Raw genomic sequence first — 26993 nt, 5'->3', positions numbered from 1 at the left:
AAATAGAGTTTTTGTTTGTTTTTTTAGTTAGGTTTAGTTAGTTGAGAGTCACTACGGTAGTATTTTGGATTGATAAGAAGTTTCTACTAAACTTGTCTTTAAAACTGCTTTTAAAGCGTATTTTCACTAAAATTAAATACTTTTATCATTATTATTATATATGTAATATATAAGCAAATATTCTGGCCCATTTTTACGTTTTTTTTTATAATAATTAATAATAATATGCACTATTTTGTTTACTACGTTTCTTCTTTTCTAGTGTACAATTGATATAAAGCTTGATCAGTATATGCTGAAAATTTATTAATTTTTAAATGAATTTAATTCATTTTTTTTGAGTATTTTTTTTTACAAAAAAACATTTTTTTTAATGTACTACATTTATTGCTATTCATGTTCTCCTCATTTTTGTATATATGTTTTTTTTTTATTTATTTATTTTTTTTTGAATTATAAACCTCAAAAACGCTTCTGCTTAAAAATTATTTCAAAAATATTACGTTTAAATCTTTTTTTTGTCAATTCATTTTTTTTTTTTTTTTTGCTATTTAAAAAATTTCTTTTCTAATTCTAAATAATTCTAATAATTTCTATCACTACGAATCAATTTTCTTGCTTACATTTATTAAAAAGTACACGGGATGATAAAAGTGGATTTTTTATTATTTTTTTATTTATTATCATTAAAATCGATAAATTTATGCGGGGTTTCTATTTTTTGATATTTTTTGTCAATATTCGTTGCATGTTTCACCATTTAATGAGATCCTTAAAACTTAAAAAATATAGGTGACTAGAGTTTGACTAAAGGTAACAGAGAAACAGAGAGATAGTAGCAAAGCGCTGCTTTGTTTAGGCGACAATAATGAATTCGTCTTCGTCTCCACTATCGTTATTGGATTGAATGTCAATTTCGAGCGTGGACTGATTGCTGTCGTACGTTTCGTATCGCACCACGTCACGACTATTTGTGTCGCTGTTCTCTTTGAGGCATGCCGACTCGAGATGCTTGTTGAGATACGACTTGAGTGCGAACATTTTGTGGCAACGTGGACACTCGAAATTCTTGTCGGTCGAATGTGTTTGCATGTGGGCCCGCAAATTGCTGCGATCCGCAAATGCCTTGCCGCAATGTCCGCATCCATAGGGTTTTTCGCCGGTATGGGATCGAAGATGACCTTGGAGGAGCCACGGACGTGAAAAGAGCTTGCCACAAATGCCGCAACTGTGTGATAGTTTGTGGGTGAGGAGATGCATGGCGAGCGCCGGCATCGAGACATACGCCTTGTTGCAAACGTTACACTTTTTGGCGGAATTCGAGTCAAGGCTACGATGTGTTTGCTTGTGTCGCGACAGATTACTCGACGTGGCATATTGCTTACCACATTCAGGGCACTTGTATTTACCTTTGCTGCTGCTGCTTGACTTACTACTACTATTATTGCTTAAACTACTTGAATGCTTTTCGTTTTTGGGCTTTTCTTGGTTTTCCGCATCGGATGCGTTCTGCATCTTCTTCTTCTTGTTCTTCGAACGACCATCACTCGACATAAGATCATCATAAGTATAGAGTTCGGCAGCCCGTTTGCTGCTCATCGTCACCGTTTTCTTACCTTTTGCCAAGTCCGCGACTTTGTAACTTTGTCTCTTGGGATTACTTTCAAAGTTAAACTTTCGCTTTGAATCTTCGAGCGATTTGGGAGATGCTCCCCCGCCGATCCCTCCCCCTCCAAGCTCCGCGTCAGAACTGTGCTCCGACGTGGGCGGCGTAAGAGGCAAAATATTCGTTGTCGTTGTCGTGGTTGTGATTTCGTAGCACGGAACAATCATTGATATGGGCGAGTTACGATTCCGGATCTCCACTAAATTGTTATTTTTCGCGGCTTTATTTATCTTAACATAAGACATGGGTTCGGGCATTTGCTTGTGCGGCTCCAGCACATTCGGATGCAGAATCGTGACGACACATGGCGCTGCCATTGGCGGTAAACTTTGTGATAATGACAATAAATCGTGTGCCGCTTCAGTTTCCTCCGCACTTCGGTCCTTGAAAATTGGATTAGTCTCGTTATTCATTATTTCGAAAGTGGTTCGCTGCGTTGTTTCTGTCGCATGTTGTTGAGGATAATTTTGATTATTATTGCCACCTGTTGCCGTTGTCGTTGTTGCTGTTGCTGCTGCGAGTTTAGATCCAAATGAGGCATCATCACGTAATAATTTATTTCGCTCTTTATTACTATTAATATTATTACCTTTTATTGCTTCTGCTTGGAGTGGAGATGGCGGTAATGGTGGCTGTTGCGCATAAAATACCACTTGTTCTACCTTATGGCCCACAACAGGTAATTCGGCAGCAGCAGTAGCAATTATGCGACTGGGGCTTTTATTATTTATCTCGTATTTATGACTTTTACTTGTTGGATCGGGAGATGCGACAACGACACCTGCAAAGACAAGAAAAAATAAGATGAGATGTTAGAAAGTCATTTTTCATCACCCAACGGATTGAAAAGGTACATGAGGTTAACTCTTAAGAACTAAAATAGATTGCTTGGGAGTTAAAATACCTAAGGGATCAATCTAACTCTTTTAGAGGTCATTCAAGGTCAACTTAACCCCCATTTGAAATTAATTATTTCAAAGCTCTGAAAAATGATCCTTTAAGGAGGTTATTTAACTCTTTTGGATTTAATTTTGTTTAGTTTATTGTTGGATCTGTAGATGGTGAACTCAAAAAGGGGTCAAATTTAATCTTGAAGACCCCTTTTTGAGGTCATCCCAGATAGGGCCAACAATAAACTAAGTTAGATGAAATCTTAAAGGGTTAAATAACCTCCTTAAAGGATCATTTTTCAGAGCTTTGAAATAATTAATTTCAAATGGGGGTTAAGTTGACCTTGAATGACCTCTAAAGGATTAATGAAATAAAAATAATCAATTTCTAAGGAGGTTTCGATGACTTCTAAAAGCTTGGTTCTTTTAAGCTAGAGTTTAAATTAATTCTTTAACAAATTTGTAGTTTTGGTATTAATTTGATCCCATAAGAGAGCAATTAACTCCTAAGGAATCAATCTAATCCTTTAAAGTCTAATCTCATCACTTTTCATTCCGTAGGCAAAATTGCAAACAAAGCAATATTCATCAACACCGAGCACGAAAAAAGGGTTAAGGATGATGAGAATCTGATTTCATACATGGTTACGCTACGTTAAACTCCTGCTCAAGCCAGCATAGAATTGCTTGTCCTAAATATCTCTTCCACCTTAGTGGTCTGTCGTTTTCCTCATTTATGTTAATCAACCTCAATCTCTGATTTTACAGACCATTTTAATAAATGATCTTCTTTTGAGTGTCCCTCGAGATGGACCAACATCCTCATTGACGACGTCGAACGAACAAACGACGACGACGGTCTTTCATGAATGATGAATGTTCCTTCACTTTACGTACCTTCCACTCCGTATCACACACGCAAAAAAGACAGCAATAAGAAATTTATGGTGTAGTTTTATTTTTATGACTTCCCTTTTAAAGAGCCCAATTTTAGTGTGTCATGTGTGTTCTCTCATGAAAAAGACATTAATTTAGCATCGCAAGTGGAGAAGCGCAACAAGCGTCGTAAAAATAAAAAAAAATATACTATAAGGAAACCCTCATATGTTTGATATGAATAAATTTTATTCCATTTTTCAGACAATTTGCTTAGTTGCTGCATCTGCCTTGGGGCCAGCTGCAAATCTTCAATTCAACGTCGAATTCGAGACCAGCGGGACACATTTTTTCAACGGCAACTTGGCGATCGGAGCAAAGGTAGAAACGGTCGCAGAGAGTGGGATGTTCAAAGACAACAACCAAGTCTCCGGGCTTGTAGATGGGACATAGAGGATGGTTGGGGATGTCAGCTCCAAAGGCGATGCACGCAAAGGCAAGGACCAACAAGGCAAGTAAGACTGTAAAGGTGAGTAGATTAATTAAAAACTTTTATTTCTAGGAAGTATTTAAAAATTTTTACCTTTCATGATGTTTGATTGTTGAATGATTTTTATCGAATTTCGTAGAACTGAATGACGATTGATACAAAGGGAGATGTATTTATATTGAAATCGTTTCCGAGAATTGACAAGTAAAAATATCTTTTATGGAAAAAAACAATTTTTTGTAATGACATCAAACAGCACTTTGGATTCAAGGCCAGTTTTTTTTGTTCGTGAACTTCTGAATTCTAATCAAAAGATATTGGAAAGTCAACAAGTAGTTAAAAAGTTTCACAGAAGCGTATTTTGAAAAATAATTTTAAAAAATTGTTAATGACAAAAATATTACAGAAGTTATCAATTCTAAAACGTTCCTTAGGTCTAAAGAGGTAAGTTTGAATCATCAAAATCAATCAGTAAAAAAATATGATATTTTACCAAATTTTAATGCACTTTTACTTAAACGGTATAAATTAAATCTTACACAAAATTAAACATGAAAAAATAGTGAAGTTTATTAGTAAAAAACAATTAAAAGAAGATGACGAAACTATAGGAAAAAATAAGTATCAGCAACGTTTTCTTCGAAAATGATATCGATATACCCCGCACAGTTATATTATGCGAAAACGAGTTTACTGTAAAATGACTACGTCTCTAATTTTTAACGAACTTGGTCTGCCAAATGTATACGCGAAAAGGGACTTAGACAAAATGTGTAATATTACGTTTAATGCTAAAAATTCATGTGAATAAATAAGACCATCTAATCACATCTAGGTTAAAGTCAAATTTCTCTTTGACCATCAATGATACAAGACGTTTGTAATCTCTTAACCCAACAGAGAAAATGGCCAGCTCCAACTGCTTTGTAATTCCTTAAACTAACTACGTTACTTCTCTACAAAAATCCAACACTGTATTTTTTACGCTGGCTTAAAAAAAATTCAAGACGAAATTTTCCATCTTTTCAAAAGTATAGAATATAAATAGATTCCATATCAACTTTGCGAGATTACTTTTAAAAATCATTTTAGATCTAGGTAGTTCAGATTAATAAATTAATACTCAGACAGATACCTCTGATACCTCATCGGCGCATTTTTAACACCTCTAATGCATTTCTAAACAAAAGTGTGTCACGACTATTCCTACACCAACTTCTTTTTAGATAACCATCAACATTTTACAAAATTTATATAGTAACTTTTCTAGTAAAACTGATAAGACGCCACCTTATCTAACTAAATAGCGAAAAAAAATGTTGTTAAAAATGTGTTAAACATTGCCATAATTTAAAAATAATTCCATAAAACGAAGAAAAAAGTACAACAAATTTAACATGATCATTATTATTGTTTTCCATAGTTTTTTTGCCGCAATGCCTCTCCAAAAGCATAACATAGCAACACACAGCACACAAAAAAAGTAGCATAACGAAGTATCAAACGAAGTGAAAATTGTTCAAATAATTGTAAAGTAAAAGTTTTTCAACTATCTGTAAATACTTAATATCTGTATGTGTGTGTTCGTTTTAAATGAATAAAGAATAACAATTTCTGCTTTTCTCTCGCCATTCTCTAGTAGTATCCCAAATACACGAAACTATTTCGTTATATTTCTGTGTTAAAGTTAAGGGAATTGCTGCTCCTGATCAATATTCATGGCACGAGATTGTCTTAAATATATATTTTTGTAAACTTTGTACTATACTTGCACTATATTGTGGAGTAGGGGTTTCTCTTGCATGTTCGACAAAAAGGGAAGCAAAATGAGGGATAAAAAGGAAAAAGTGACCAGTTGTTCAACATGTGAGTTTTACGAGCGGGAGTGCGTTGATTGTTATTACTGGGAGGTTTTTGTATCGACAACTTCATCAGACACACTGAATCTCGTAAATTAACGAGGGATCCCTTCTTCAATTTCCTCATTTCTTCACTCACTTCAATCACAAAAAAACGTAATTTCAGTCAATTCGAGAGACCCTTTTTGGTAATAATTAGATTCACTTAATTCGTTACCCCGCAATTTTATTTTCTTTTTTTTTTTCGTTTTCGATGCTCATGAATAATAAGCAACGTTGGTTTATTATCTGACCACATGGACAGATCAACAGGGAGATGTCGAACGAAAAGCAGCAAAAAAAAATAACCAAAATTGGAGGCACGTGTAACCTTTTGAACCTGATTTATTTATTTTTGAAAACAAGTCGACTTTAAAGTATGTGCCGCAATCAGTGAAGCAGACGATGCGAAGACGACGAAGAAAAATTGAGTCTCATTAGACACTTTTAATGACATTCACCCCCTTTGGAGTTCATTAGCGAGCGGCAGCAACGTTCCGAAAATATAATTCAAGTACAAAAAGCAGTGTAAATCAATTAGAATGAAAATGACGCCCCCCCGCGCGCCGTTAACATTTTTCGGGAAGCAAACTAAACGTGAATACTAATTACTAAATTTGACTAAATTTTCGCTGGTTGCGTGATAAATGACTGCGCGCCTTGTATATATCGTTGCCATGACTGACTGACTAACTGACATGTAAATAAAAAAAAATATTTATATGTAAAAAAACAATTTTTCTTGATTTCATTTACACCCCGCACGCCCGCCCGCCTCATACAGGTGACTGAATTTGTTGTGACTGAATATGAATGTCAAGGAAGTAACAAATATTAAAAATAAAAAAAAAATGAAAAAAAAAATCACTAATTATATCAAAGCACGCATGTTGTTACTCAATCCGACATATACACACACATCAGCGGGTATCGAGCCAGCATGAGCCAGTCATGATAATGCAACAGTTGGAAAAAGGTGAAAATATTAATAACAATTACAGTTAACATTGTAAGCTATAAGGTAGAGGAAAAAGCAAAAAAGCAAGCGGACGAGGAATTACAAATTGAGTTAAAGTGAGTTGAATGATAAATAAATGGATGTAATAATGGTGGAAAATTCACAGGCAGAGGTATACAGGTTACATGAAGAAAAGGGAAATAGAAGCAGAAAACAGTAGCAAGGTAAACTTCAAAATGAGACAAGAGAAATGTTTGATCAATAAAATCGTATCGGTTGTAAAATGCATTAACACCTTGATGTTAATTTAAAATATCGTTTGGAAATATAGGGGAAAAGTAGTGTGATATGTGAGTGATTTGTTGTTTAATGGCTTTATGTTTGAAGGTTTTCAGGTGTGTTGGAAATGACGAGAAAGTGGCTTAATTATGATGAATACGTTCGTTGAATTGCGAATAATTTTCCGTCGCTTGATGTAGCTCTAGATTTTTGCTTTTTTAGAGAAGAAATTTAAATTTTTTTTTTGAGTTTTTTGCTTAAGGAAAACTAAGAAAAATAAAATTAGATTAAACTTAAATTCAAAGCCATTTCAAAACTTAATAGGTATAATTTCAAACATCATCAAAAACAAATTCCAGACATGGAAAAAGTTTTTTTTCCCGGGAACCAAATTAATTTCCCAAAATTATATTTACCTCAAGATAATGAAAAAATTCTAAATTTAGTTAATTTTATACATTTTTTAATTAATTCTACGAATTATAATTTTCAAATTATAAAATTTCCCAATTTTTCTCTTAAAAATTTAAAATTTCTTTGATTTTTGTAAATTTTCAGGGTTAACCTATGTTTCCGCACTTTTTCCAGGATCGACAAATTCGTTGAAAGAAATCATCAGTTCCTACAACTTGAGAAGTTAGAGATCGCTCTTCCAGACAAGAACTACAAGAAAGTACCTCGACAATGCACAAACTTTTCGCTGAAATGATTTGACAAACCTTGTCGACTTCAATGGATTTCAGAAAAGAATTGAAATTAAGAACGAATTGAAAAGCCTTGTTAGACTTAAGTACAAATGAGAAAAGATAAAGTTCTTCGTGGCCCTCTGAATATTTAATTTTGCTCTAGTCTGAAGGTTTTTAGGCGCTAGAAATGGCTTTTTGATTCACTAAGGGTTTTAAATGAGAGTCCATACAATTTTTGTAACGCAATAACTTAAATTCTATCCAATAAAGCACTTTGTGGTTTCTTTCTAAATTGTCCGTAGAACCTATAAGAAGGTTTCTGTGCTAAAAAAATTTAAAAAATATTTGAAAATCTCTAGAAAATTAAGAAAATGAAATGTAAGGTACATTGCATACCCAAAGGAGCTGATTTTCTATGTTAATATGTAAAAACTCGACTTTAAGAAACTTTTAAAATAAATCTTTGTAAAATTTTACGAATTTTAAAGCCAATTAACACTCAAACCATTCCTACCGCGTAAAAATTCCTTGCGCAAAAAACTGCCATTAAAATTGCCTCAAAATTACTTGCAAACTTCTAATTATTCATTTTTCTCGCAAATTGCTCCGCCATTGTGACAGTTCAAGGCTGCAACATGTCTCTCGAACACACCGTCAAAGTAAATAAGCGAGTCAATAGGCGTTTCGCTCATTCATTTCAGCAGTTTTTTTTCCTCTGCGCTCCATAACAAAAGTGACGTAATATAAATGGAATGACTCCGCTGAGAATTAACCCCGTGTCGTTCTCTCGTTCCATTCTTCTTCTTCTTCTTCTCTGACGAACCTAAGTAATATGATTATATTTAGAGCGTGTCTAAGACAATAAGCAATCTTCCATTAAATCATGGCAAACGACTTCTAGTAACGGAAAAGTAGGAAAATTATGATTTTGATAAGGAAGACTTGTTGTTGTTGTTTTTTTTCTCACCTGACGAGAAGGGTTACGAGGACTTGCGCGTCGTCACTTTGTGAAAAAACAATACAAAATTGGTCTAATCCATGTTTCAACACCTTATTCACGTGTAAAGAAAATAATCATCTAACTCTGTAGCACCGAGGAACGAGGAAAAAAAGCGAAAATAGTTACACGACTTGAATATTTGTTATTATTTCCGTCATTTTTATTTTCTTTTCATTTTATTTTTCCGTTTGTTATCCACCGGCACACCACCCCACACACAGAGAGAGTAACTGATCCTCAATTCTATTCATTGTAGTTGTAAAGTAAAATGTAATACGTGTTACGTGAGAACATTAGCTTAGTAGCACAACAACAACAACAACAACAACGAAAAATACCGAAAAATAAAAAAAGAGGAAAATGGAGAGTGCGAGAATGAGTTTTGTATTAACATTCCAAGCTCCCCTTTTGGAGGACGAACGATGTTGACGCAACAAGAGACGGAAGATCAGTTACTGGATTAATTTTTTTCATCATTCTTTTCTTCTCGTTCTTCTCTTCTCCTTTTTTTAATAATAATAATAATATGAAGAGACTCTTCAAACTATTTCAAAGGACTTGTCTAGCTAAATATAAACTAAAGTAGTGACAAAGTAAGTGTAATAATCCCCACTTGAACACGCAACATGTGCAATTCAGCCGTTTTTTGTGTGTAGGTTCGTTACTGGGAAACAAAAGAATTAAGGTGCTGCCGGGTAACGAAAATGAATAAAAACGCATTTCGAGTGAAAATGAGACTTAAGGTATAAATGAATTTTTTCTTGGAATTTATTCTCCAAAATTAAATGATTATTTTCAAAAATTTTATATAAATTTTTAAAGGATTTTTGCAAATTCAAATTCTTAAAAACCAGATTTTTTTTACATTTTTTTTTATAAATTAAAATATTTAAAAAAATTGATTTCTAGCGAAAAATTTATAAATATTTTAATTAAATTTAAAATATTTTTTACATAAAATTTTATAAATATTTTTCCAGAGTTTTTGGAAATTTTTTTTTAAATTTCATAAAAAATTTTTGAATAATTTTAATTTTTTTTTATTGAATTTTTTTTTAAATTATTTTATTTATTTTTTATTTAAATATTATTTATTTTCTTAATTTTTTAACCTTAAATTATTTTTAAATTTTCAAAATTTGAAAATATTTTTCGTTAGGAAAGTCCCTAATACAAAGTTCCGGATCTTGAGATCAACTTTCAAGAAAATTTGCTTTCCTAAAGGAAAAAAGTTTTTTTTTACAAAAATTTGGAAAAATTTTAAATTTTTATTCTAAAAGTTTTTTGGAAATTTGTATACTTTATAAATTTTTAAAATTTGGAAAATAAATAATAATTGATGATTTAATTTGAAAAATGAATTTATATCCCGAAAAATTTTTAAAATTCTCTTTTTCATCTCCAAGTAGGATAAAATTTTCAATATAAAACAGTTTCCTGATTTTTTAATTTAATTTTTAATTTCTAAAAAATTCAATAATTTTTCATGACTGAAATTCCTTTCCAAAAAAATTATTTGAACAATTGACAAGGACAATTTTCGTCAATTTTCATAAAAAAATTCTTCGAAATGCACTCAAAAAGTGTAAAGAGAAGGAAATAAAATAAAAATTGGAAATTCTTGAAATGGAAAGGAATTTCAAGTGAGAGATTTTAATCATGTCAGGTTGATTACTATTACTGCATGTGTAAAAAAAGGTGCGTGTGCCAACATAAATCATTAGGCATTTTATTAGTTGTCCACTTACTTTGTACGTACTTGGCTTGACCAACGCGCAGTTATTACCCCATCATCACGAATAAAACAATTTTAATCCGAGCGAAATATATAAAAGAAGGGATGTGATTATATTACATTTACGCATTTTTAGCTCGTGAACAACATTTTACGTGACACATAATTCAAAAAATTTTCTCTCTCTCACTTATTTTTTCCTTTTTTTTTTTTGATATGAATTGATTTTTATTGTTATTATAATACGATTATTATGATTATGTTATTGCTGCGCTCATTCATTGTTGTATTGTGCGTCGAGGATGCCGACATGAAAGGACTGTTAAAAAAATGTAATCAAAATTTAAGTCATGCAATGTTGATTGTTTTGTTGGTTTTTTTTTCGGAGCATTTATTGTTAGTTGTGGTGGAAATAAATTTATAGGGGCAACCCTTTTATGATTGCAAGAACTTCAAAGAAGAAAAAAAATCATTTTAAGAGCTTCAATAAGCCATAAAAGTATAATTTTAACAATAAAATCAAAGTTTATCCTAGATTTTCGGGTAAAGGTACCGCAAAGTTGATCCAACTCCCATAATTTCCCGGAAGAAAAAAAAAAGACAAAAGTTATGCGATATTTTTCCCAAAACGTTCCACACGTGACACAGATAAAAACAGGCACGCACATTAAAATGACATAATAAACGGTGGTTATGTGTTTATTTAATAACCAGTCACAGTTTTTGAGAAGAGGCATGTTTATATTTGCATAACATTATTAAATGACTGTTTGTGTGTGCGTCTGTACGTGTCGTGTACGGATGTGTTTAAAATAATAATAATAACTTTAAAATTACTTTGTTTCAGAAAATTTGTGTTAATAATAAATTTTGATGAAAATTTTTAGTGGTGATGCAAATGTGACGTGAACGAGTTGTTGGATTTTTTGGATAGATGCGAGGAACGATAGATGGATGAGATATGAAAATAATTCAATTTTTTAGGTATGCATCACACGCGTCGTTTGAGACATAAAATTATGATATTAAATCAATTATGATGTCAATCAGCTTTCGTGCCGTTCGCTTGACTGCCTCCCGAATTGGAAGGGTAACGATATCCAATTAGTGAGGAAGTTGCAATGGGGAATTCGCGTCTGTCTGGATTTTTCAGAAGCTATGAAATTTTCATGATGCTGGAGAAGAGGTAAGATTTAAAATGCAATGAATTTTAAGTAATAAAAATTTATAAAGCTCTGATTCTGTTTGAAAGACATTTCATACGAAATAAGCGCTACGTACTGGTTTTTGTATTTGTCTGCAGTTTTATATTAGACTATAAGAGGTTTTTTTTATTTAAAAAAAATAAAAAAAAATCAGCGAAAATAATTTAGGTACTTCATAAGGTTCATTTTAAAACAACATGATATTTTGTGTCCTTGATCTTCTTAAAAATTTTAGTTCTTTCTACCAATGGATTTAAACATTTCAACCAGTTATGATAAAACTAATTATTTCATTTGATCATGAAGAGTTCTCAATAATATTACAAAATTATGCCCTTGTTTTTTCTTCATTTTCATACCATCAACCCTATTGATGCTCACGTCATCAAAGAAAAGTTGGTTTTCAGGTTGGTATCAGGACATTCCTTTTCTTAGAAAAGACCATGAATTCCGTCTAACTTGTGTTAACGCTCATCTTCTATTCCTCGAAAAATGATTTCAAGACGTTGTCATTGTAAATTTAATTGAAACTCTTGAATACTATTGTAATCTTATTGAAAGTGCTTTTTTGTTGCTTGATCTAAAAGTCATTACTATAGGTTCAGGGTATAGATTTGTAAATTCATGAACCTTTTAATCATGTCAATTAGAATATATGTGCGGACTACTTGTACGTGAAGTCGTCTATGAATACTACGAGGTATTCAGATTGACTCATAAAATATTTTCGCCAAAACCTTCTCCTTGTAAAAATGCAATAACTGCATTCATTTGATAAATGTTATCTTTAATGAGGAACTAAGAGTTGATATATAGTTGATATCAAACAGTAGACCACGATATTTTTCTAGATTTATTTCTGACATCAGAGAGCACCCTTCACAATCCACAATTTTTCGACGAGCTTTTCATCCATAATTTTTCCATCTTCATTGCGAATATGTACTTTTTAATATCTCGAGTTTAGCAATATTTGTATGACTATTTTCCTTTCGCGCTAGAGGTGAATTGGAGTTATAAGCAGTGGCTGGAAATTGGGCTAAATAATTTATAAAAAAATAATAAAAAAATAAAAATAAATAAATAAATAAAAATAAAATAAATAAATGTAAATAAAAAAATTTGTAAAATGTTTTAAATATTATTACGAATGCGCTCAAGTCTATTCTGAGTAACAAAGGCTTTACTATTTTATTTTTTCATTTAAAATAAAAAAAAATCTTTTTAAAATTTATGATCGAGCTTTTTCAAAGTTTTTTTTTCAATTATTTTTAAGCTCTTAAGAGAATTTATTCAGAAAATTTTCCATGTTTTGCATTATTTTCACCCCTTTATTGATCTCTCCCTCTCTCTATGTTGGAAAAACTTATTGTTCATATCAATCAACATCCAACCAACGACCATCTGCTGCGGTCTAACCTTCTAATCAGCATTCATTGTAGATGCTCTAACAAATCATAAACAATTCTCTATTCTTCTCTACTCGTCATCTCACACTTTGTAATAATTTTTTTTCTGTATTTACAAAAATTCTAGTGTAACGAAAAAACATTGAAATAACTGAGAAACATTTAAATAATATTCTCTTCACGCGACATGCATTGCTCCATATAAACAGAGAGGTTATTTTTAAAACATCCAAACTGATAATTGAGAAAATTTTCTCGCGATTTACTCTTTACTCACTCCACGACACACATGACGGCCTTCTCTGTACCTACGCTTTTGTATACAAAAATTTTAATAATAAATTCCATTCATTTTCTATTTTTACATAGACGTTTTTTAGTAAAATTTTGATTTCTGCGTTGTTTGGGTTGATTATTCCGAGCTAATTATTTAATTTTTACAAAGTCTCCCGCAATATTTTCCCAAAAACAATTTCCCAATAAATAGCTTTAAGGCGCCGCACCAAGGCAATGGCATCGAAGGGAATCCGCAGAAAAAAATCATATTTGTCCGAGATCAAAATAGCAGTTGTTGGTAAATAAATATATTTTTTGTTGTTGTTGTTGCTTCAGTCTTCCGTGAAAATAAATGAAGCAAAAAATAAAATAAAAAAAGAGAAGACGACGAAAGCAAAAAAAAAATTGTTGATGATAATAAATTATCTTTACAGGCAGCTGTGGCGTCGGGAAATCAGGTGAGATGTAATAATTGCATCAATTTTGCGTCATATTTTTATTATTTTGCCTCCGTCTTTCAATTTCGGATGGAATTCAAAATTTTATTTCGCTTCAAGTACGTGAGAAATTATGAATTCCAGATGATGGTGAATGGCGGGCGATGATTATCATTGAAATGCGAATGTCAGTAAAATTTGAAGCGTAAATAATGTTTTTTTTTCTTTGTTGTTGTTTTCTAGCGTTAACAGTTAGATTCCTCACGAAACGCTATATTGGCGAATATGACCATCAAACGGAAAATCGGCACAAATATGAGATTATGGTGGATGCGGAGGCGATTTTATTCGAAATTTGGGACACGTGTCCAAAGGTAATCTCTTAAATTTTATCAAAACAAAATAAAAATAATAATGTATTTATTTAAACTTTAAATTAAATTATTAATTTCAAATTTATTAATTTAAAAAAAATTATAAAATTTAATTAATTAAAATTTTATTTATTTATTTTTATTATCTTAAAAAAATATTAATTTTGATTTTAATTTAAATTAAATTATTTTTCAAAAAAAAATAAATAAATAAAAAAAAATTTAAATTAAATCAATAAATTATTGAATTTAATTTAAAATAATTTATTTATTTTAATTTTATGTTTAAATTAATAAATTTAGATTAAATTAATTTAATAAATTTTATTATTTTTTTTATATTTTATATAAAAAATTATTTTTTTAATTTTAAATAAAATATTTAATTTAAAATTTTAAAATTAAATTAATTTTTTATATTTAATTTTTTTATAAATTATTTTAATTTTATTAAAGTAATTTCATTTTTTTAAAATTTAAAAATTCAATTATTTTTTAATATTATTTTTTTTAATTAATAATTTTTGAATAATTTATTTATTTTAATTTAAATAAATTATTTTAAAATAATTTTATAAATTTTAATTAAATTATTTATTATTTAATTAAATTTTTATATAAAAATTTTTTAATTATTTTTTTTTTAAATATTTTTAGAGCTCCGGTTTTGATCTATCCATCGTGAACCAAGAAGCAGTCACGTGGGCTGACGGATTGCTCCTCGTCTATTCAATCACAGATCGCGATTCTTTCAATTTCATACGAAAATTCAAAGATTCCCTCCAGGCAGACATTCCCGTCTTGCTTGTAGGCAACAAAGTTGATATGGTACACTTACGCCAAGTGAGCACAGACGAAGGAGAAATTTTCGCCAAGGACTCTGATTGTAAATTTTACGAAATATCGGCGGCGGAACACGTGTTTCCCGTGTCAGAGGCGTTTATTGACCTCTGCCGTGATATTTTAGTGGCAAAAAGAAAATCGAAACAGAGTTTTATCGATAAAATTGACCGAATGCTCGGTGGCACGAGAGTTTATAATCGCGGCAAAAGTGACAGTTCCCTTCCAAAGGATTAGAAAATAATTTTTTACGCGTTTTATTTTTTTTTTTCGTTGTTGTATAATTTAGGAAAATAGCTGAATAATATTCTGAATGTAAATTTATTAAATAATAATAAATAAAAATATTTTATGTTACACATATTTATTACAATGGAGCGAACGGAATTTATTAATGTTCAATTTACAAAAGAAATCACGTCAAAAAATCGATCTAATGACGTCATTTACAGGCATATCATCAAAGCAACAGACTGTTTATTTTGTTATTTATTTATATATAATAAATAGTCCAATGACATAATAAATACGGCAATATCTCTTTAATGTTCCGCCCGTAGTTTGCTAGTTGCGCCAAGTAACATTGTTGTAAGTTTGTTGTTATTATGATTCTTTAACAACAAAACTATAACATCAATCTCTTTTGTATTCCAATTTTTTTTTTCTTCCTTCATTTATTTTTTTTTGTTTGTGCTTGCTTTATGGCAGCGCGCGCTCCGGCTTACAATAACAACAACAAGCACATTAAGTCATATCAAGTTTCGTAATACTATTCCATTCACAGACAGAGACTGGAGCGCTTTCTTGATTCATATTACAATACAAAGCATATTTACATTAAATTATATTGAGGATACGTGAATGTAATATTTTTATCAAGGACTTGCAACTGTGGGATGGCCCGACTATGGCATGGGAAACTTGACAGTTTTACATGTTTAAGTCCAGAGATTATTTTTTTTTGTTTTTGTCTTTAACTAACTTTAGTGACTTTTTTTTGTCTCTTTTGTTTGCATGAAATCAGAGTAGGGCGATTTTTTGAAAGGATTTCTTGATTCGAAGCTTAATGAATTAAATAATAGAAAAAATTTTTTTTTAATATTTTATACTATTTTAAACTTCATTTGAGGAAATGAATAAAATTCTAAAATTATTGAGTGAATTCTTTCATATTTTGTATTTTGCAGTTTGAAATGAGTTTACTTTTTATTTTTATAAAAATTCGACTCAGTTTTAATATTATTTATAATAAGTTTATTAACATTGAAATCCTTATTTAAATTCGAAAATTTTACAAATTATTTAATTTATTAATTTTTTTTAAATTCTTTTGCTTCTCTTACTTGTTTTAAAAACTATAAAATATGACTAAATATTTTTTTTATTAATTTTTTAAATAATTCAGAAATCCATTTTATTCACTTATGATTTTTAAATTCTTTATAAAATCAACATAAAAAAATAAATAATAATAATAATTTTAATTGATTAGAGAAAATTTAAAAAATAGTTTTAACTTTTTAAAAGGCTTAAATTAAATTAATTAATTTTCATTTATTTTTTTATTTAATAATTAATTAAAAATTAAACTATTTAATTATTAATTAATTATTAAATAAAAAAATAAATGAAAATTAAGTAATTCAATTAAAGCCTTTAAAAAAAATTAAAATTATTTTTTTTTTGGGAAATTTGGGCCTTAATAAAAAACCTCCCATACAAAAACAGTTTTATAATTCCTATAATAGATAAGAGGTTCATTCCTTCTACAGGTCATGCTTATTTTGCATCGCGGAGGTCCCATTTGTGGAATCGGGGCATGATCCCAATGCACAAAAAAGTTAATAAGAGTTTAACTTTTTGTAAACCGAATGCTTTTTTGAAAATTTTTTTAATGAAAATTACAGTAAATTAAACATTTAATGGCTCAATAATCCAATTTTAACTCCCTAATTATTGTGAAAATTCTACTTTTTAGACCTAATTTTATTATTAATATTAAAAATCAAAAATTTTTCTAAAAAAAAATTTAATTAAAAATTTTTAAAAAAAGTTAAAATTATTTTTTAACTTTAATTAATTTTTTAACTATTTCAACCTTATTTAATATTTAAATTTAATAAATTAATCAAAACCTAAAATCAAACCCTTAATTAATAATCTATTTATGAAAACTTTTAATAAAATCCAAAATAAGCAAGAAAAACTAATTAAACTTACAAGGATTTTCTTCAATACAAAAAAAAATTACAAATTTTTCACTGCGATCCACCCTAGCAGACCTAATTTTTTACAACGGAAAACTAGGAACGCGAACAATAATCCTAATGATAATGCTGTTGCTTCAACATTTTCACGTACAAATCGTTTACCGCCTTGTCGTCCTACACTATACTTCTATCTAGTCTCAAATAGTGGCAGCACAAAAAAAATGAGAGAGCAGAAAAAATGAACCTTTTTGCCATATACACATGCCATAATATACCGCTTAGCAGATATACATAATGCAAAAGGATAATGCCAGAGAACTCTCATTAAATGAACAGGTTGAAAATTAGTTTTTTTCTCTGTTGCTTCTGTGTTGCTTGCTGTTATGTATTTTCTTTTTCACGACGAGTGACTTTGTTATTTTTTTGATCATCGTTGCTATTAATAAACAAACGGAGGAGGCAGCAACATGGTGGTTCTGCGCGCCATTCACGAACAACAACAAATTAGCAGGAAAAAAAGTGTATTAGGGCCATGACCATCTAAGAGTTAAGCTGTTTTTAATTGTGATAAATTAAGCTTGTCATTTTCCGATTTTATTCATCATCACCCTCATTTTGCCCGGCATTCTGGCAGAGTGTATTTCGGTGAGACTCATTAAATTCATATTAATAGCCTTTTGTGCCATTCTGCCACATCACATTTCTTCTTTCTCCGCGCGCGAGTCCACGAATGCGCGGGACATAAACTCATAAGCAACATGTGTTTTTTATGTTTTCCCTACTCTTTTTTTATCGAATCGGATGGAAAACAGAAAAAAAACTTATTAATGTCGAAATCGATCAACAACGAATGAACCCTTTTTAGCCCTGATCGATTTCGCAGCATGCGAGAGAAATCTATTAATTTATAAATATAATCCTCCATTAACTCAAATTAATGATCGGCTCATTCAATTTCCATCCATTTTCATTTTGTGTATCGTATCGTGCCACAATATCTACCGCAAAATCCTTTCCTTATTCGTCCGTCTAAATTTATCCGCAGAGAGAACGAGAGAGAGTATCGAGATTAACAAAGTCACATGTGTATTTAACCTTTTATTGTACCTCGTCTCATATCTCCAGGTATGGTCGAAGTAGCATCAGGAAAGGGTATAAGCGTTGCCGAGATATATTCATTAGCATTTTCCATCAATATAATAGACACTACTGAGAGATTTCCCTTTAATTTCATGCAAAATTAGAAACACACAAAAGAGCTACCTTCGCTGTCTGTTTTTCCGAAAGGTACACGTTGAAGCCGTTGTTTCTGAAAATTACACCTTTTTAATCTTTCACACATATCAGTGATTTGTGGATTTCGATTGGCTCGCTTTCATTCCGCTGGCATTCGTTTTTGTCGATGCCATGCCACCGCCGCCGTTACCGCACACCGAATTGCTGTTCCGGGATAATTGTTATAATAACAAATGATATAATTGGAGACAATTAAGATTTTGCAAAAGGCATGCGATATGCGAGTGATATGAAGGACATGCGAGTAAGGCACCCCCTTGAGTTTCGCAATCGAGGCATTTACATGAAGAAACAATCAAAAATCCAGTCATGACTTCTGATTAATTTTAATTCCGCATGCCATTACTACATAATGAGTGAAAATAATGCTGAATTGTCATTGCATGTACGGCTACGTTTCTGTCTCTTTCGAAAAGTCTGGTGTGTAGGATGATATCTTTTCCAACATATCTCGAACAAATATATATTTTCCGTATGTGTGTGTGGATAAAATATTCATCCAACGGTATCTTTGCATCAGCTAGTATAATGAAAATTGTAATAAAATTGATAATCTGAAACAAAAGGTTTGTCGCCTTTTGTATTTATTGTTTGGATTATGGTAAAATGTGTGTATGTGTGATATTCTTGCCGCAAAAATGGACCACAGTGGGATGAAGTTGATTGATTTTTGGAATATTTTCTTTGATCTAATATATTGTTGATTCAAAAACCAAAATTTGTTTGAAAATTACTCATTTGAAAATTTTATGGTTCAAAAAATCAATTGAGATGATGTTTCTGTTATAATTTGATGTTTGAGTAATGTAATGAAAACTAGTGTAAAATTTATATAAAGGAGAAATAAGAGTCTCACTTTCTCAAGAAGACTTGATACTGTGATTTTTCCTTGTACATTTCTACGAATCGGGTTAATCGATGGAACTTGAATATAGTTTTCTGAATCGCGGTTCAACATATAATGGAAGGGCGAAGTTAAGGTCGATGGTTTAGTTTATCGAATAAAATAGAATCTCAATAGTATTTCTTGTTTAAAGTTGAAAACTTCCAAGGGCATATTTTGACAGATATTGGGTTTGCTATGTTGATGTAACCAGCTTTGTAATCATAAAGAAGTTGAATGACTGGATAAGTAATATTTAGGTTTCTTTTTTTGTACGCGGCTCAGTTATTGGACTTCAGTTTTCGGATGCAAATTACATTTGTTTTAAAGTGGTAAACGCACATTTGTATGATCAGGTAAAATAATCGGTATCGATATCCAAGCAACTTGCATTCTTGATGGCTTTTGCAGCATCACATATTAGAATATCAGGTAGTTCATAAATTTTGGTTCATTGTGGATTTCCGTCACTTTTTGCAAGAGCTGCTTCTCTTGATGTGTATTACATGATTCACAGAAACTCAGGAAACAGAGTAACTAATAGCTGTTGTTTAGCGATTTAAAAGAAAGCTACAGTTCTTTCGATAAATTAATGTTAATATGTAATTAAAATTGTTCGTAAACATCTTAAAAGCTCACCTGTTGTTTAGCTTATCAATAAGCCATATTTTATCAATTTCGACTAATTGTTTTAAAATATTTGTTATTTAACTCAGAATATTAGGCCCTTTTATAAAATATTATTGTAACATTTCCAAAATAATTTTTTACTTCACTTTTATTCAATTTCAGCCCACTGTGCCTGATGCCATAACAAAAGATCCCACAACGATCAGCGCCGTTAAATTTTTGAATTAAAACTCTCGTGAAAAGTAATAAAATCACAAATATAGAGAGATATAATATGACGATGCGATGCGACTAACAACGTGAAACGACAACAAAGTAGACTTCACGGAGTTGTCGTCGACTACCACCACTCACTACTACTACTACTAGTAGTTGCTGTTATTATTATTATTGTTGTTGTTGTAATATAATATAATAACATTTAAACATTTTCATGAAGTTAATTTGCATATTAATGATACGATTTAACAAAAAGCGATTTTATACGTAATTTTAGGATATTTTCTTGCGAGCACTGTGTTTGTGTATGATGGTGATACGCGTCGCGCTCGTGTGTATATTTTGTGAATACTAATTGCATTGAATGACGATTGTAATTTTCTTTAATTTTGCTTTTATAGTTCATTCGTGTCTGTGTATATTTTAATAATAATGGCTCCCTCTAGATTCTGCTACGGAGATGATTGCGTTAGATTTTGAAAAGTACTTTTCATCGAAATGGAAACATGAAATAAAATAGTAATAGTTTGTCGATTTTATTCAAGGATTCGAGATAGGAAAATTTTGTAATTTTTTTTTTTTTGCAACAAAATGGTTTCTGATTTCACTCGCGAATTACCCTCCTTATCTCAAACACATGTGAGAGTACATGAAAAATCTCCCCTCTATTCGAGAGTAATCGCTGATGAGCGTCCATAAATTACGTGTAATGGCTTATTTTTGCTCGATAAAATTTTTTAACGATCATTTTATTTATTTTTTTTTTTCAATATTTATATATATTTTTTTCGTTTTCTATTTCGCGAACACAAAATCCCGTAATGAATGGATTTTCTTTGAACATTTGAACATTATGCGCCATATTTACTCCTTGCTCAGCTCACTTGATGCAAAATTTATGTAATGCCCCTCATCTCATGCACGTTACAAAAAGTACTGAGATGTTTTTTTCTCGCATACATATTGAGCTGTAATCGAAAAAGATTCCAAACTGTTGCTTCGATTCAATTCATTCAACAACAACATCATCATCAACTCCACATTCGAGTAAGAAATTTTACTTTTTTTTTCTCACAATATGAAAGTATATCGATATATTGAGAAAAAAAATCTAAACTTGACTCTTTTTATATGCACAGAAGACATACAGAAAATTTGTGAAACCTCATTCAATTTTACGGAGGCAATAATGCAAAATAGACGACAATGATGTGAAATGAAAAAGAAACTGTGTTAAAACTGCCAATTTTCTCCGTCGTTTCCTCTGTTGCTTGCTTATGTAAACTTTTTTTTTCTTTGCAAAAATGTCTCATGTTTGGTTTTTTTTCTCGCTCCTAGTTTATCACATAAAATCAGCAAAAAATTGCAGAAACAAATAGTGATGTCTTGATCATGATCACGAAGGACTGTACCAAGTACGAACGGGAAAAATGTTTGTTGCTCATACAAATTTTATGTCCGAGCACGAAAAAAAAAATGAGAAGTAATTTAATAAATTATTTACGTTCGATAAAGTTTTCGGGATTTCCTTTTTTCTTCCATTCCATCGCCGATGCTCCGTTTAGTTTTCTTTGTTGTTGCATGGCGGATTGGATGGGATATAACAATATTTAAGGACACGTGTTGGATTGCGAACGGAGCGGATTGACATGACCGTGACCAGTCACCCTTGAAAGATGATTTTGTCCGTTCCCCCTTTTGTCGGATTCCTTTTTTTTATTTACAATTGATTTGATTTTTAAACAATAAAAGCAAATAACTGGTGATTGAAGTTCCGAAAGTCGTCATAGCAGTTGGAGTGGAGTGACTTTACGTATTTAATGGTCCAAACGTGTTATCTGATACCTTAAACTTTTTGGTAAGTATGATATGAATTTTGATATGACAAGATATACTATAATCTAATTTATTTTTAGAATTTGGTTTCTTCATCTTAACAAAAAAAAACTCATAGCGAAAAAACGTGAATAGTTTTGGTCCAATGGATATAGCAAAAGATTTCAAAAGAAGTCTGGTAAGTTTTAAGAAATGTTTTTTTATTTGAAATTTCAGCTAAATGTCGTAATTTAATGGTTAAGAAATAGCGCAACCCTTAGACCAAAACAAAATATATCGGTCAATGAACAAGGATTAATGTGGTACAAAGGTGTCAAAATATTCAATGAAATGTCTAATATGTACGAAACTAACTTAAAAGGATGCCCGTATCTTGAAAAGTGTAATAATAGTGATTCTTTACTTGTTTCGAATGCCTGACCAAATCATCGAAAGATGGATCAATCTACATCAAAAACAAAATTATGGTCTGAGGAAGGACTTGGAGTCATATCTGAGTCTGACACGAGAAACAGGGTCTGTCTAGTGGTATAAAATTTTCTGTATTAATTTTCAAAGCTCTTGTAAAAAAGTTACTCTCCTTCTGTTTCTTCTGACATCTCATTGGAACATCTTAAAGAACCTTAGTCGTTTCAAGATTACTTTAAAATTTCCGGTTTAACGATGTATATAACTGTTCGGCCTGTCTCTAAAGCTATATGTATGATAGAATAGTATTTGAATGGAAAGACTTTTAGAAAAAATATTGGAATTTTATAAACCTTCTAAACACGTATTTACAGCTTCATTGTCAGAATCCCAAAGTCGTTTTCTTTTATGTTTTGTATTGAAGGCATTATACTCCATGATTGCTTTAATTTGACTTTTTTAAAACAGCTTAACGGCGTTAACAAGTGACAAAAGTAGATAAAGTATCATATCAGCCGCAACTTATGTTATTAGACTCCTGAAATTAACCATTCTATGATCGAAGACATCTTGTGAGTTTGCACATAATTAAAAATCACTAAAACTGAGCTTAGATATCAATTTCACAAAAAATTCTCACATTCAAAAGAGCTTCAATTTACGTTAACTTAAGTAAGAAGTAGTACAGGAATTATTACACGTTTGCCCTGTTTAATAACATTATGTGATTTATCCTCTCAACGCGTGTTGCACTCTCAACTTACTCATTAAACAAAGTTTACAAGTTGAATTTAATTATGATTGCGATAAAATAAAACATAAAAATATTAAAAAGTTTTTCGGGAGAGAAAAACTTGAAATTTTCGGGAATAGAGCTAAATAAATGCAAAACAAGCAAAAACTATACGTTTGTGTCGCAATTCAGTCTAAAGCTACTCCAAAACAAAAAACTTTTCATAACAATACATTTTATTAAATGTGCGATTTGAACAATTTTCTCTCCGCTCTCTCACTTCATGAGATGTAACCCGAAGAAAACTTTTTGAATTATTATTATTTTCACTCGTTTCTCGGCAATTCGTGTGGGAATTGCTAGAAGTGCAAAAGCAATTTTAACTATCAAGTCAAGTGTTTCCCATTTTATTCATTTAGATAAAATTGAAGACAGTTTTGTGGTATTTACACGTGTTTAAAAAGCAAAGAAATGATTGTTTTTGCATGGAATTTTATATGAAAATTTTCATCTCTGTAATTGTGGTGCACAGCCAGGAGGAAGTTTATCAAGAGTCGCACGGAAAGTGTTTTCTGACAACAACGAACATTGTTTAGATTTAATGTGTTTATTGCGTTCTTCTAATCAGTAGGAAAAATAAAATTATGAGCAAGGCTCTTTTAATGAGCTGTTTGAAATTACGTGTTTTTTTAACCAAATAAACAAAAAAAAAACGTTTTCAGGTCAAGAACATTTCATTTTTTTTTCGTTCTTCCTTTCCTTTCCTTCCTTCATGCTGTTAAACTTTTTATTTTTCGCCTAGAATTGTATAATTTTTCTTTATCTCTTTTTATTATTCTTTATTATTTATATGCAAATAATATCATAACGAGATAATAATAATTCTATAAGACGGTCTAAGACTTGCAAATATCTTAAAAGAAGGAGAAAAACGTTACAATTCATCAACAATAAGAAGGGAAATTTGCTAATAAAACAGTTTTATTGCAACAGCATTTTTGCTCTATATGCACACAAACACGAACAACAGTTTGTTGAATAAAATAAAATAAAATGAAAATTGAAGACTTTTTCGTGTTTTTTTATGTTTCAGAGAGGTGCTTGTTAAGAATTTTAAAGAGAGCGCGCGGCGACTAGGTGAGGTGTTCGAGTAATAAATGTGGGTTTTATTACGTCAGTTAGACAATTTATGTGTGAAATTTTTTTTTTGTTCTCTGGATTATCTTTATTGCGCGTTTTCTTTTAATAAAGTTCGAAGAGACGGTGGCTGCAAAGCTATACCTGATCTGAATTTTAAAATTTATGATTTTTTTTACAGAATTTCAATATTTGATTGATTTTTAAGTGTCTGACGGACGTTAAGGAAAATTATGGGTTGATTTGAGATTTTAAATCAATATTTTGACGGGATGAGGAATATGAATGAAAAGTTTGAGTAAATTTTAAGAGTTTGTTGATTTTTGATCTGATCTTAGATTTTGTTTATTATTTTAAACTTTTGATTGAAATAAAGTTTGAAATTTAGTTTGATATGAAGTTTATCAAAAATTTTGTTAAAATTTACAAAAATTGTTGAAAAATTGATTTTTTTTTTCGAAAAAATTGTATGAATAAAATTTTTTTGAAAATTAATTAATTTATTTGAAAAAAATATTTTATATTCAATTGGATTAAAATTTAAAATTATTAAAAAATAAATAAATTAATTAAATTAAAATTAATTAAATTAATTAAAAATTAATTAATTAAAATTAATTAATTAGGTAATAAATTATAAAAATTAATTAATTTAATATAAAAATATGGAATTTTTTCGTTTAAAAAATTTTAATTAATTTTTTTAATAAAAAAAATTTTGAAAATACAAATTTTTACTTCAATAACTTTCAATATTTTTCTTTAGTTTTTGAGAATTTCATTAAATTTAAAGCTTTAAAAAAAATTAAACAATATTTTACGTGCTTTTTTTAAAATTTTGTTTAGTTTTTTTTCAGCAAGACACAAAAAGAACTTGTAAAATGCACTTAAAATCAAGCAATAAAAATGTCTGAACCATAAAATTAACTCGGCATTATCTCAAAATCAAGTAAAAAAAATCGCGCACTTTGTTCACGAAAAAAAACGCAATCTCAGACTCAATTTACTCGCAAATCATCCACTTTTTCACAGAAAAACACAGACGAAAAACTGCACCGACACATGCCTCAACTTCATTTAAAAAAGAATTATTTGCTCCTTTATTGCCCTCCTGGGACCCTTGGCGTCTGCATCATCAGCAAGCCTCTTCCTCTCAATTTTTTTTTGTTAAATTTTTAAAAATCCTAACATCTGAACCATCATCATTATTTTGTATAAAATAAAATAAAATGAGTTCATCACGTCCATTACCCTTTTTTTTCGCCGCCACTCAAAAACAATCAATTTATCACACAAAAAAATCCCTCGAAAAAAAATCTACTTACGATTCTCATGAGAATTTTCGCGTCCTGCTGTTGAAACAAACTGACACAATGGTGGACTGGTACTTGCCGCTTTTGATATGGCAACAATCACACTTGGCGTATTGGGAACTGCTGCTGATCCGGATGCTGCCGATGATGATGATGAGCCTTTCAATTTTTCATTTTTGTAAATATTTTTCTCCTCTGCCATTGTTGACTCCGGCTTGAGTATCGTAAAATTCGAATATTGCTGAATTGGCTTTTTGACAAAATAACAACGTGGCATTTTTTGTTGTTTTTTACTCTTCTCTGCCGTTCTTTCGTCTTATCATTTATGCTGTGTGTTGTAAATATATCGAAAAAAAAATCGAAGATGTGTGTTTTTGTATGTTAAATGTTCTTGTTTTGTTTATATAAGTCACCCTTGGTTTCTTTTGTTTTTTTTTTCGGCGCTTGTCTTATTACTTATGTGTGACACTAGTCCTAATGTAATTTGATTATAGATGAAAAAGTTGGTTGTTTAGAGATTTAGAGCACGAAAGGTGTATGTTTGTTTGGTGAATTGGGAGTTTTTCCTTGCGTCACTTATTAAATTTATCTCTTTTTGTCTTAAAGTTTTTTTTTGTATTATTTTTGGATTTTTTGTATAAATATATATATTTAGAGGTGAAAGTGGGAAAACAGGCATTAAAAGTTTTAAACACATTCAATAAATTTATTTTTTTGATAAATATTTTTTTTTGTGTATTATTTTTTAATAATTGAGAGATTTAGTAGCACACGTAAATTTTTTATTTTTTGTGGTGTAAAGTTCTACGGGTTTAATAATTTTATTTTTTAATGGATAAATAACATGAATATTAATATTATTTTTATTTTATATGCGGTTCCTTTAATATTTTTTTTTTTTTTTTTTTTTTTTTGATCTACAATTCGCTCACAGGATGGTTATTGCTTTCGTTGTATTTATTATTATTTTTTGTGTTTTTTTTTATTTAAATCGATAAATTAGTTGATGATAGTTGAGTTGATGAATTATTTTCGGTTGTCTGCTAAAAATAGAAGAAGAGAAAAAATTTAATTTAATTAAAAGTCGATTGCCAGTCGTTTCCATTAAACTTAGATTATATGTCAAAGTTCGCATCAGCATCATAAATGCAGTCACAGCGAATCGCATATACGGGCTGCTGTCAAGTAAGAGCCATGATGATGCCAATAAAATATGTTGTTACACAGAACAACGACGACGACGACAACGACGAGGGTTTTCTGTATGCGAAACACAATGGACTCGTTCTCTTGCACTTTTTGATGCAAT

The 26993-nt window shown here is 30.4% G+C and overlaps 2 protein-coding genes across 2 annotated transcripts; one reads left to right on the top strand and one right to left on the bottom strand.

The window, feature by feature from the left end:
* Positions 1–855: 855 nt before the first annotated feature.
* Positions 856–25986, bottom strand: LOC134828843 (zinc finger protein 394). The gene is made up of 3 exons (XM_063841830.1): positions 25697–25986; positions 1487–2447; positions 856–1408 (listed from the first exon to the last, which is right to left on the bottom strand). Exons 1-3 carry the CDS (start codon positions 25959–25961, stop codon positions 856–858), a joined length of 1779 nt encoding a protein of 592 aa, XP_063697900.1. The 5' UTR covers positions 25962–25986.
* On the top strand, positions 13501–15481 carry LOC134831680 (ras-related and estrogen-regulated growth inhibitor). Its single transcript, XM_063845477.1, has 4 exons — positions 13501–13666; positions 13803–13826; positions 14049–14179; positions 14837–15481. Exons 1-4 carry the CDS (start codon positions 13603–13605, stop codon positions 15254–15256), a joined length of 639 nt encoding a protein of 212 aa, XP_063701547.1. The 5' UTR covers positions 13501–13602; the 3' UTR covers positions 15257–15481.
* Positions 25987–26993: the final 1007 nt, after the last annotated feature.

This window comes from Culicoides brevitarsis, chromosome 2, assembly GCF_036172545.1.
Source record: "Culicoides brevitarsis isolate CSIRO-B50_1 chromosome 2, AGI_CSIRO_Cbre_v1, whole genome shotgun sequence".
In the NCBI taxonomy this organism is placed as follows: Eukaryota; Metazoa; Arthropoda; class Insecta; order Diptera; family Ceratopogonidae; genus Culicoides; species Culicoides brevitarsis.
This window is presented reverse-complemented; position numbering and strand designations above follow the sequence as displayed.